Raw genomic sequence first — 12,918 nt, forward strand, 5'->3', positions numbered from 1 at the left:
AATGTCTCCATTGAGGTAGCACAACGTCACTTTTGAGTTCTATCTGAGAGAATTCAGTGGAATATCTGATTGTAGTGTCCTCCAGTTGAAATTGTCTATTGTAATAGCAAACCTTCCCCCAAGGCAGATTTCTCCTTTACTCTTCTACTCTGTACAGATCAGCGACAGCTCATCTAGCTGTAGCCTGAGAGGGTGAAGAGTAAAGTTCATAAAGAACATGTACTCAGAGAATCAACTGAGCATCTGTTGTTGTGCTGAACATTGACCCTGAATTGTTCAGAGGGAAGTCATGTTGCAAATTCAACAGTATTTTTACTCATCTTTAATATTATATCTATCATTTGTTATTTTCTAGGCATTTTTGATAAAATAATATACATCCAGAAATCTTGATATATTTATTTTCAAAAATACTTGATTTAGAAATTAGAGTCAGCCACCATGTACACAGAGATGATCCCCACTTGTTATTCTCAGGGTTTGAATTACTCTGTTGTATTTAATGAAATATAAATAGAACAGGCAATGTGTGGTTTAGGTGCAGTTATACATTGTTCTATAAATCCAGACCCCCTGATTCCATAGGTGAGTATTACTATGGTCTACACAGTTCTTTAACTAAGTAGGCATTTATTATATCCTAGTGGTTTAGAGATCCTCATTAGTTTATTTGTAAAAATACATGTCAGTTTTGGTAATATGTAAGTGGTGTAAAGGATTTTGGAGGTAAAAAATGATTTCCCTTCCCCATCTGCATTGTTGAGGTAAATTGTACCACCATTTTATTTTCTACCCCTATGTTCATCTGTCTTGCTTATTCAATACATATTCTCAAATAAAACTAAGGTGTGCCAGGTGTGGTGGCATATGCCTGTAATTCCAGTAGTTTTGGAGGCCGAGACAGGAGGATATCGAGTTCAAAGCCAGCCTCAGCAACAGTAGAGCATTAAACAACTCAGTGAGACTCTGTCTCTAAATAAGATGTGAAAAAGGGCTGGGGATATGGCTCAGTATGTAAGTTCCCCTGAGTTCAATCTCTGGTACCCCCCCCCAAAAAAAAAACAAAACAAAAAACTAAGGTGCCATATTGAACCTGTTACCTCAGTCTGAATGATCTAGAGTCACAAAATCCCAGAGGTCTCAATGTTGAGGTTGGTTCATCTGTGCATCTAGTGCATGAACACATAATTAACAATTATTCAGAGTAGACCTCTTCTTGAATCATTAGGGAAAACTGTATGAAGGTCTGAACATTATTGAAGAGGTAGAATTTACCCAGAATGGTCATTTTCAAGTCACTTGAAAGAAATGGCATATGTCTCTCCCTCTGAATTATAAACAGCATTTTTTCCCAGAACATTCTTCTTTGAATATTTAGGCATAATGTGAAGCAAACTACTACATGAGGCTTTTTTGAAACATGAAAATTAAATATAATATTCAATATTGTGTGTATAAGACGCATTTATGTATCCACCTGCTTCCTTGTCCTTTACTCCACAATTCTACTATTCTGTTTAGGGCATAGCACTGTGTCACCTGAGTATATGGGAATGTCTCCATCTGTCATTGTATTTGGTCCATAAAGATCAGGTATCCTCCTCAGAGGCAAAACTTTCCCTGCACCATTGAGCTTCCCAGTCTCCTTTGAAAGCCAAAAGTGGCAGCATGACTTGTCCATCAAGGTACAGCAAGGGACAAGAAGAGTGGTCATTGGAGGCCCAGAATGTTTTAAAATGCCTCTGGCTGAGATAGTGTAAAAATGGGGCAGAGAGGTCTTCAAGGATGACACAATCTAAACTTTCTTCCCAGACTTGATGTAGGAAACAGGTATATAAAGGAAAATTTGAGAGTTTTCTTCCATGTTTTCTTATTCAAAGCATATACAAAAACTTGCCATGTTCTAGATTTTTTTTTTTGGTTCTTGATATGTATGTCTCATGGAAACAATATTATTATCTTTGTGGAGCTTCACATCTAGAAATCTAGTGAGGACAAATAGTTTCAAGCCATTTGAAAAATTTCTGAGACCTCAGTGTAAAAAGAAGGAAAAATTACATCTGCAGAAGTGTATTGAATCACGCGAGTCATTTTTACTGGAGTAAATTAAAAATTGCAGTCAGATATATTCTTGTCCGATCTTTTGCTACATAAAAGTAGTAGCAAACTTTCTTAAAAGTAGTAAGTTTCTTATAAATGTGTCATCCATTGGACCTTTTCTTTCCCCATTATGACCTCAATGCTACAACTTTAAGCCACATTTGCAACCCATTCTTCTCCTTTTGTACAGCTAAGATGTACAGGATTCACACAAATGTAAACAGATTCCCCACTTTACACCCAGGGTCTTAAGTGCTGCTCAGATAATCCTTATTGTGCTCTTTGTCACCCTTCTGTTGCCATCCACCAGATATTGTAAGCTTCTTCTATCTTCAAAAAATTCAGTTTGTCTCCTTTTTCCATTGTTATCAAATTTACTCCTAATGCACTTTTCTTGTATCATTGAATCCATCAGATGTAAACTATATAATTTTCCTTGTATCTTCTCATTTTCCTCCTTTTTTCCCTTAAATTTATTTGAACTGAGACCTAAAACCACAAATTGTGTACATTTTAAAGGGCAAATAGATGTGCTGGTGTATGTATACATTGTGTTATTTTTGTCTCCTCACATACTTTATTCGTTTTTTGTTGAAAATTTGCAAATGGTTTCTTATGACTTTTTAAAAATGTATTTTATTATTGTTTTCTATAGTCACCCTACTGTGCAGTGGTGCATCAGAATTTCTTATTCCTATCTATGAAAAACCGCTTATTCATTTGTTAATCTCTAGCTTTCCATTTTCATCCCCTGCACTCTCTCCATCCTGTGGTAATCACAATTCCATTGTCACATAGTGAGATTATAAGGCACTATTCTTTCTTTTCCTGACTTATTTCACTTAACCTAACCAGGCCAATGCATGCTATAGTAAATGAAAGGATATCATTCATTTTTTTTCCCTAAAGACTATAACATTGTGTAAGTTTACTTCAATTTATTTATCCATTTTTCAGTTGACTGACGCTTAGATCAATTCCATTTCTTAGCTACTGTCAGTAGTGCTGCCATAAGAATGGAAGCACAGATGTCTTTTCAACATCTTATTTTATTTCCTTTGGATATATGCTCGGTATTGGATTTCTATGTCATATGGTAAATTTTTTTGGGGGGGGGCACTGTTTGATGTCTTTGCATTTCCTTTTTCTGTAATGGGTAGTTTTGCTGTGTTCTGTGTTTTTGTTTGGCAGATTTTTCTTTCAGCTCTATGATAATCTCCTGGCACTCACTTCTGACCTACATGTTTGCTGTTGAGAAGCCTGCCATCAGGTGAATTAGGATACCCTTATGTGTTGTTTGTTTCTTTTCTCTTGATTCCTTGAGACTCTTTAACTTTCCTCTTTGAGAGCTGTATTATAATGTGTAAAGAGCCCAATGTTCCAGGTCAAATCTGGGTTCCCAACTACGTTTTCACTCCTAAGCAGAGACTTAACTCTCTTCTTTCTCCATAGTGTGCCATCTGGGGCTTTGGGGAGAAATGATGAGGGTGATCCTGTGGCCACCAGTGCTGACATGCTATTTTACAACCCAAGAAAATAGCCTTCTAGGACAACACAGAAATGGGAAGTCACCAAGGCCCTCAATGCTATGAGCTTCCTATTGCTAAGATGGACTCAAGGTCTAAGACAGGTGACACAAGCTCTTCTTGAGTCTGTCCCACCAGCACACAGATCTTGCTCTCTCTATGACGGCTGTCCTATATTTGAGGGCTCTAATTCCTGCTGAGTATCACCATGGTGGTCTTGGCACTGAGATCCAAGGCAAAGTTCTGTGCTATCCCTGTGCCCTGCTCCTTAGCAAGTGGAGTCTTGCTTCCCCCTCTGCCAAGGCAGCTTGGAGGAGTGGGGTGGAGACTGAATCTTTGCTGCCTGAATAAACACAGTTCCAGGTTCTCAGTCTGAGGGCACTAGTTTGTATAGCAACCAGTGTTGTTATACAGTTCAGGGCACCATGTTTCAATCTGGCAGATCTTGTCCTGGGTTTTAAGTCCAAAGCCTAAGCTTTATTTCTTTTCCATTCCCCAGAAAGGATGCATCTCTCTTCATGCTGGGCTGCTTGAGGTTGGAAACTTTTAATCTTCCTCCCTCTTGAATATCTCCTTTCTTTTTAATATACTAAAATCAAGCACTCACCTGGTTTATTGTCTCTTATCAAGCTAGTTTGGTATGTGAATAGCAGTTAACTAGTGTATTTGTGGGAGATCACTGAATAAATATCTTGGTCCTAAATTACATGTTCTCTTACCATAATAAATATACATTGATATTTTATGGCATTCAACATTAGCCAGGACTGGGTTATATTAACCTTCCTAAGTATGAGTTTATATAGATGTTGCTTTGAAAAGTAAATGTAGATAATCTACTCTAGTAATGATGGAAGGAAAACCTGTGATTAAGGGTATTTCATTCACAGTTCTCTGGCCCTTCCTGCCAATGTGCTAAGAATTCTTATGTCTGAATTTGGAAAGGAGAATTGCAACTTTCCAGTAATTCAAAATTCTCCTGTGAGGTGTTTAATTCCATTCCTCTGCCCATACTCCTACTGACCAGTGCAAAATTATCTTTGGCTATACATACTATATTTATAAATGAGTATAAATACTCATTTCAATAGGGAAAAGTTAAGCCTCATTCTTGTATGTCTTTTGATAAGTGCTACAAACAGATAATATGTGGTAATTTATGTGTAATCCTAAAAATAGTAAATTAGAGAAACAAAATTATGAAGATTGATTGTAAATGGAATCATCCTACTATAAACATATCTTGTCAAGAAAGAAAGTTGAGAAAGGAAATTACAATATTTGAAGTTTTCAAGAGGGGAAATAAATGAAGCCCATCATCCCCAGCTATTTGAAACATTCAGCATCTATAAAATAACCTCTCTGTCCACTGTGGACCATCCAGGTACTACTCCCACAAGAGTTAGACACACTTTTCCTTAGATCTTTTCATCATCCAATACAGTATGGAATTCACTGGCCATTACCTGAGCAGATGACACCTGCATCCCACTTGTGTGTGCAGTAGTGTTGCCCCCAGCCTAGAGAAGGGCACTTCCACACATGAGACTCCTCTCCTAAGCATGTCAGTTCATCCAGCCAGATGCGCCCAGATCCCTCCCCGAAGAATGCCTCATGCACGGCATTGAGGGCCTCACCACAGCCCATTTGTCTGCACACCACGTGGGCATCGCTCAGGTCCCAGTTGTAGTCACACACAGTGCCCCAGGAATGCTGGTGAAGGATCTCCACTCTGCCTGCACAGCGACTGCCCCCGTCCACCAGGCGGAGCTGTGGAGTGTCTGAGGAGAAAGAATCATGTCAATGGTTGCATTTACAAAGAGAATGAGAAGGGTTCTCTTGTCATGTTCTACTCACTCCCACCAACTAAGCTTACAAAATGCAGAGTTTGCAGGGTAAGACATGGCGTTGTTACACCAGGGCAGCAGCTAAGTCTCAGTTCTTAACAAAACAAGTAGGAAAATTAATTGTGTAAACAAATGGAATTAAACTCACTGTAATCTAGTAATTAGTCTTAGGTAGAAGTTATGTAGGTCCTATAAGAGTTAAACTTGTTATTGGTAGAATTCTTCATAAGGTGATGAAACATTTCTAGAAATGTCAAGATTTCTTCCTTGAGTAGTTGAAAGTTACCTTTTTTCTGAATGATTTCTAAGATTCAGTGTAATATACCAGCATATGAAATCATTTATTAAAAAGCATGCATGCTCGAGTGTCAATGCTTTGAGATTTAGAAGAATGAGAGCACAGGAGATGGAGTAAGGAATGGGAATGAGATCATCAGAAGTCTTAGGTGACAGCTATGAATCCATAAAAAAGGAATTACCTAGGCAGTAAGACTGAAAAATGAATGGATCACAAGGAAGACCATGGTTTACCTCAAAATATTTTACTAATGATGCTAGATTTCAGAGTTCAGATCTGAATATTTTATTTCAAATCTGTGTTCACTTTAGGTAGATTGAGGAAATCTCCCAAAAAAGATGATGTCAGGTGCTAACATTGCTTAGATGCCGCTAGGAATCATAGAATGTTACTTTTCCCCCAAATAAATGAAATAATTGCTTGGATTTTCTGTAAGGAGTTGTTATTATTCAAAAATAGGAGTTCTTAATGAAGGAGGCAAATAGCAGAATAGATTTACCTTTGTTGTGACTCTGAGAATGAAAAGAGTCAGGGAACACAGGGGAAACTATTCTGAGAAGAGAGAGAGGACTTGAAACTCATTAAAGAAATAATGTGAATTCTAAATAACTCAGAGAAACATTAAGATATCCCAGAGAAAAGTACAAAGCAACTTACAAGTTCAACTTCAGCTGCCTGGTGAGGGGGCAACATGCAAGCATAAGGTAATCTGGAGAATGCAGACAACCCAGATGGTGTCAGCAGAGCAGTAGTCTTACCTATAGGAGAAATACAAGGTTCTTGTAAACTTTAAGTTTGGGAAATTGTTCTGAGAGGAACTCCTCCTGCACAGCAACAGAGCTTTAGAAAAATTCATGACAATGCTCAGTGAGCTCTTACAGTGCTATAACAAGAAGCTATCTTGAGAAGTATCCTATTGTAGGGGATAAACTGTGCTGGGATTAGAAAATATCAACCAATTAATTCAGGATCCTTGGGTCACCTTGCTACAGTGATGGAGTAGAAAATGTTAGCCCTCTACAGTCTCAGATAAGGACAGTGCCTGTGGCAAATATACTGAGAGGATTGAGTGGAAGAGAAGGGCCTAGAAGCCTCATTAGGAAATGTTCCTTCCCTCTGTGAAGAAGAGTGATTCCATTCCATTCACATGTGCTTACACATAGTTCAGAGAGCTCAGAGAACACATCTGATGATTCACCCCATTCCCATATCCTCTCTCCAGGGTAGAACTCAGTGGTTTGATTGCTTACACCACTTTTCACAGGCATTCAAGGATTCACCATGACTAGGACACTTTCATAAGCAATGACTAGAGGCCTCTGGAACAAGTGTGTGCCCAACAATGGCATGCACAAAAGCATTGAAGGAAGGGCTTGTGGTGAGCCTGACTTTTGCAATGATTCCAGATTTGCAAACAAAATCCCTCCAGTGTGATTATGGCCTGCCCCATCAATATTACCCTCCATGGCAGGAAATGAGGAGCACAGTGAAGCCAGCAAATCACACCAAATCCCAGGAAATTTGGTGGAAAGACAGAGAAACTACAATTGGTTTCTTTTGCAGGCCACTAACCCCACATATCTGGTGCATTTAACTGTTAGATCACCTGGAAAGAGGTGTCTCCAGTATAAATATTTTATCTTGGAAGAATTTTTAACATGTTTTATATTATTTATGCTTTATTATATTTTATTTCTATTTAATTAATTAATTTTTAAAAATTCTTTAGAGGGATATTCTTTTTTCTTTCTCATTTTTCCATTTCTTTGGTTTATTCCCATCTTTCTCCCTATTTATATTCCTTCTGTAATTTTCCTTCTTGAATTAATTTTTCTTTTATTAACTTTTGACTTTCTTATTAATTTACTTTTCTTCTTATCTATGGTTATTGCTATTTTAGTTGTTGTTGAGTGTATCTGATTATTAGTGAATTTATGTACCTTGTTTATTTTATGTTGTCATTGCTTTTGTTTGTTGTCTTCTTTCTGAGTCTTTATGATGACCACATATGATCATATATAAAAACCCACTTCAAGACCGGAGGAGGAAGCCCAGCTCCAAGCCAGACCAGGGAAGGAAGCCCTGCGCCAAACTGGAGGAGGAAGCCCGGCCCCACTCCACACGCTAGTCTGGAGGTAGCCCATCAACCCTTAAAACCCATCAAAGGGGGTGTGGCTACCAGCATGGTTCTGCGGCTGATCCAGGTACCCGGTTTCCAAATCCTCCACCCTTAGCTGCGATAACTCAAAATATTTCCCACAAGCTTTTTCGGGGTGTTGTTATCAACGCAAAACAACAATTGTACAGGCACCTGGTTTCCACCTCAGAGACTAGAGTAGGGAAGATACAGGTGGAAACTCATGTCCTTTCACACTGGCTATACCAACCACCCTGAACACAGAGGCTCAAGCTAGGAATAGACAATGCCACCTACTGGAAGAAAGGAAAACAGAGTTCTGAGAGACTTTTTTTCCCCTCTCTTTCCTTCTCTCTCTTTCACAACCTCAACATATGTGAAACCAAGATCTGTGCATAAACAACCGAATCACCAAAATAATATAATATAGAGGAATTGCATATGCCCCACCTTCCCCCCCATTTTCTCCCTTTTTTCTTTCTTACTTTCTTTTTCCTTCTTTTTTCTCTTTTCTTCCTTTTTTTAAAATTCTTACTCCCTCTATCCCACTTTCAACCCCCTAACTTTTACTATCTATATGTAGGGTAACTATCTAAATACAGATAGGAGGTTGAATCTATACATTCTTCCATAAATTACCATTCTATTGGTTGGAATTCTCCAAAGTTGCTAAGTTAGATTCACCTCATACCCTCACTCCTTTCCCTCTAAGTATAACATCCTTCATCTGAAATTCAATTTTCTACATGCCACCAGATATGGTATGCCTTTTATGAAACTAATGACTATATTTTTAAATAATAACTGAAACCAATATCTATAGACTTAGATTCTAACTATAAATGTATTAATAATGAAAACTTGAGCTTAGATGATGTACTGTTGATATTGGGAACAGTTAACATTGTCTTTCTCCACAAAAGAGGGATTTTGGAGCTATACAAGGACAACATAAATATATAGGGGGAAAACCATTAACACAACAGTTTCACAAAGCTAGAAAGAAACATAAGCAGTATGAAAAGACAAGGAAAGAAAGGACCACAAACAATGCAGGTCAATTCAACATTAGAAGAGGTAATATCTGCAGCTGATGGAATGTCAGTTAAAGAGTTCAGGATATATATGCTTCAGATGATCTGGAGTCTCAAGAAAGACATTATACAGCAAAATCAGACAATGAAAGATCACTATGACAATGAATTACATAAACAAATCCAAGAAGCAAAGATCAACTCTACAGGGAGAAAGAGGATATTTAAAAAACAAAACAAACAAACAGAAATCCTGGAAATGCAGGAAACAATAAACCAAATTAAAAACTCAAATGAGAGTACTACCAGCAGAGTAAAACACTTAGAAGATAAAACATCAGACAACAAAGTTTTTCAACTTGAAAAGAACATAGACAGCGGAAGATGGTGGCGAATAGAGTGCGACACCTCCGTGTACCTCGTCACTGTGCAGGTGATTAGCGAATTTAGAATGGCCAGAAGCTATCTTGTTAGGAATTTCCAGCAAAATTGGGGTGCACTGAAACCTAGAGGAAGGATTTCAACACCTGAGGATCAGTTACTGTGGCTCAATCTCGAGTGAACGGTGCACCTGGAGATTCAGGCTGATTGATCAGTGGCCCGCCCCGCAGCCGGAGCCTGCGTACTGACGTGCCAGCAATGCAGAGAAACGGTGCAACAGATTATGTGGGGTCCTGCCAACTGTGCCCTCACAGTGCTACAGGCTTAGTTCTGGGTTTGAGACAGGGGAGAGAAACAGTCCAGATCTGCCCTCCACACCTGACACCCCACCTAGGAAGCCAGCAGCCACCATCTTGGAGAGCTGACGTCACCATCACCAGTTTCCGACAGATCTGACCCCATCACAGCAAATTCAGCGATAGAACAGGAGAGATCTTGGAGCTATACAAAACCAAAACAAATTTATAGGAGAAAACAGAAACACAGCAGTCAAACAGAGTTGGAAAGTAACATGAACACCATGAAAAAACAAGGGAAAAAAGGATTACAAACAATGCAGGATAACTTAAATTTACAGGAGAACCTAGAGATATCAGAAAAATGGACAGATAAAGAACTCAAGGCATACCTGACTCAGATGGAATGGAATCTTAAAGAAGTCACTAGACAGCAAGTCCAAACAATGAAAGAATACTTTGAAAATGAATTACATAAACAGATTCAAGAAGCAAAAAATCAACTCTACCAGGAGATAGAGATTTAAAAAAAAATCAAACAGTAATCCTAGAAATGCAGGAAACCATTAACCAAATCAAAAACTCAAAAGAGAATATTACAAGTAGACTAGATCAAGTAGAAGTCAGAACATCAGATAATGAAGACAAAGTATATCAACTCGAAAAGAGTATAGTCAATGCAGAAAGGCTAATAAGAAACCACGAGCAAAACATCCAAGAGATATGGGATGTCATAAAAAAACCAAACTTAGGAGTCATTGGGATAGAGGAAGATATAGAGGTCCAAAGCAAAGGAATAAGCAATCTGTTGAATGAAATAATTTTAGAAAACTTTCCAGACATGAAAGATGGAATGGATTGCCAAATCATGGAAGCCTACAGGACCCCAAACATACAAAACCGTAATACACCAACTCCAAGACACATTATTATGAAGATATCCAACATACAGAACAAGGAGAGAATATTAAAAGCTACAAGAGAAAGGAGGCAGATTACAAGTAAATTACAGGCAGATTACATGCAGATTCAGGGGTAAACCAATTAGGTCAATGGCTGATTTTTCATCACAGACATTGAAAGCGAGAAGATCCTGGAACAACGTATTTCAAACGCTGAAAGATAATGGATTCCAACCAAGATTATTGTATCCAGCAAAATTAAGCTTCAGGTTTGACAATGAAATTAAAATATTTCATGATAAACAAAAGTTAAAAGAATTCACAGCCAGAAAACTAGCACTGCAAAGCATTTTGAACAAAACACTACAAGAAGAGGAAATGAAAAACAGCACCCAAAACCAACAGTGGGGGGGGGGGTAACTCAGTAAAAGGGGGAAAATAATCAAAGAGGAAAAACAAGCCAAATTAAAATAAATAAATAAATAAATAAATAAATAAACAAACATGACCGGAAGTACAAAGCATATATCAATAGTAACCCAAAATGTTAATGGCTTAAACTCACCAATTAAGTGATATAGGCTAGAAGCTTGGATTAAAAAAAAAACAGATCCAACAATATGCTGCCTTCAGGAGACTCATATGATAGGAAAAGACATACACAGGCTAAAGGTGAAAGGTTGGGAAAAATCATACCACTCACATGGTATTTGGAAGCAAGCAGGAGTGGCCATACTCATATCAAATAAAATCAACTTCAAACCTAAGTTAATCAAAAGGAATAAAGAAGGACACTATATACTGTTAAAAAGAACCATTCACCAACAAGACATAACAATTATCAATATGTATGCACCAAATAATGGTGCTGCGACGTTCATAAAACAAACTCTCCTCAAGTTCAAGAGTCAAATAGACCACAACACAATAATTATGGGTGACTTCAACACACCTCTCTCACCATTGGACAGATCCTCCAAACAAAAGTTTGATAAAGAAACTGTAGAACTCAATAACACAATCAATAACCTAGACTTAACTGACATATATAGAATATATCAACCATCATCAAGTGGATACACGTTCTTCTCAGCAGCACATGGATCTTTCTCAAAGATAGACCATATATTATGCCATAGGGCAATCCTTAGTAAATATAAAGGTGTGGAGATAATACCATGCATCTTATCTGATCATAATGGAATGAAACTGGAAATCAATGATAAAAGAAGGAAGGAAAAATCCTGTATCACCTGGAAAAAGAACAATATGTTACTGAATGATCAATGGGTTACAGAAGACATAGAGGGAAATCAAAAAAATTTTAGAGATAAATTAAAATACAGACACAACATATTGGAATCTATGGGACACAATGAAAGCAGTTTTAAGAGGGAAATTCATTGCCTGGAGTTCATTCCTAAAAATAGGAAAACAACAACAACAACAAATAAATGAGCTCACACTTCCTCTCAAAGCCCTAGAAAAGGAAGAGCAAAGCAACAGCAAATGTAGCAGAAGGCAAGAAATAATTTAAATCATAGCAGAAATAAATGAAATTGAAACAAAAGAAACTATTGAAAAAATTGACAAAACTAAAAGTTGGTTCTTTGAAAAAAAATAAATAAGATCGACAGACGCTTAGCCATGCTAACGGAGAGAAGAAGAGAGAGAACTCAAATTACTAACATACGGGATGAAAAGGCAATATCACAACGGACACTACAGAAATACAGAAGATAATTAGAAATTATTTTGAAATCCTATATTCCAATAAAATAGAAGATAGTGAAGACATCGATAAATTTCTTAATTCATATGATTTTCCCAGATTGAGTCAGGAGGATACACACAATTTAAACAGACCAATAACAATGGAGGAAATAGAAGAAGCCATCAAAAGACTACCAACCAAGAAAAGCCCAGGACTGAATGGATATACAGTGGAGTTTTACAAAACCTTTAAAGAAGAATTAATACCAATACTTTTCAAGTTATTTCAGGAAATAAAAAAAGAGGGAGCTCTTTCAAATTCACTCTAGGAGGCCAATATCACCCTGATTCTGAAACCAGACAAAGACACTTGAAAGAAAGAAAACTACAGACCAATATCTCTAATGAACCTAGATGCAAAAATCCTCAATAAAATTCTGGCGAATTGGATACAAAAACATATCAAAAAAATTGTGCACCATGATCAAGTAGGATTCATCCCTGGAATACAAGGCTGGTTCAATATAAGGAAATCAATAAATGTTATTCAGCACATCAATAGACTTAAAGATAAGAACAATATGATCATCTTGATAGATGCTGAAAAAGAATTAGACAAAATACAGCATCTCTTTATGTTCAAAACACTAGAAAAATTAGGGATAACAGGAAGTTATCTCAACA

The 12,918-nt window shown here is 37.4% G+C and overlaps 1 protein-coding gene across 1 annotated transcript in view; it reads right to left on the bottom strand.

Moving 5' to 3' along the window:
• The window catches only part of LOC143398295 (uncharacterized), a 326,595-nt gene that overhangs the window by 82,005 nt on the left and 231,672 nt on the right, over positions 1-12,918 (bottom strand). Inside the window, 1 exon segment of the mRNA XM_077109254.1 lies at positions 5,093-5,396. Within this exon segment, the coding sequence (XP_076965369.1) occupies positions 5,093-5,396 (304 nt within the window).

The sequence above is a fragment of the Callospermophilus lateralis genome, chromosome 4, assembly GCF_048772815.1.
Source record: "Callospermophilus lateralis isolate mCalLat2 chromosome 4, mCalLat2.hap1, whole genome shotgun sequence".
NCBI classification, from domain to species: Eukaryota; Metazoa; Chordata; class Mammalia; order Rodentia; family Sciuridae; genus Callospermophilus; species Callospermophilus lateralis.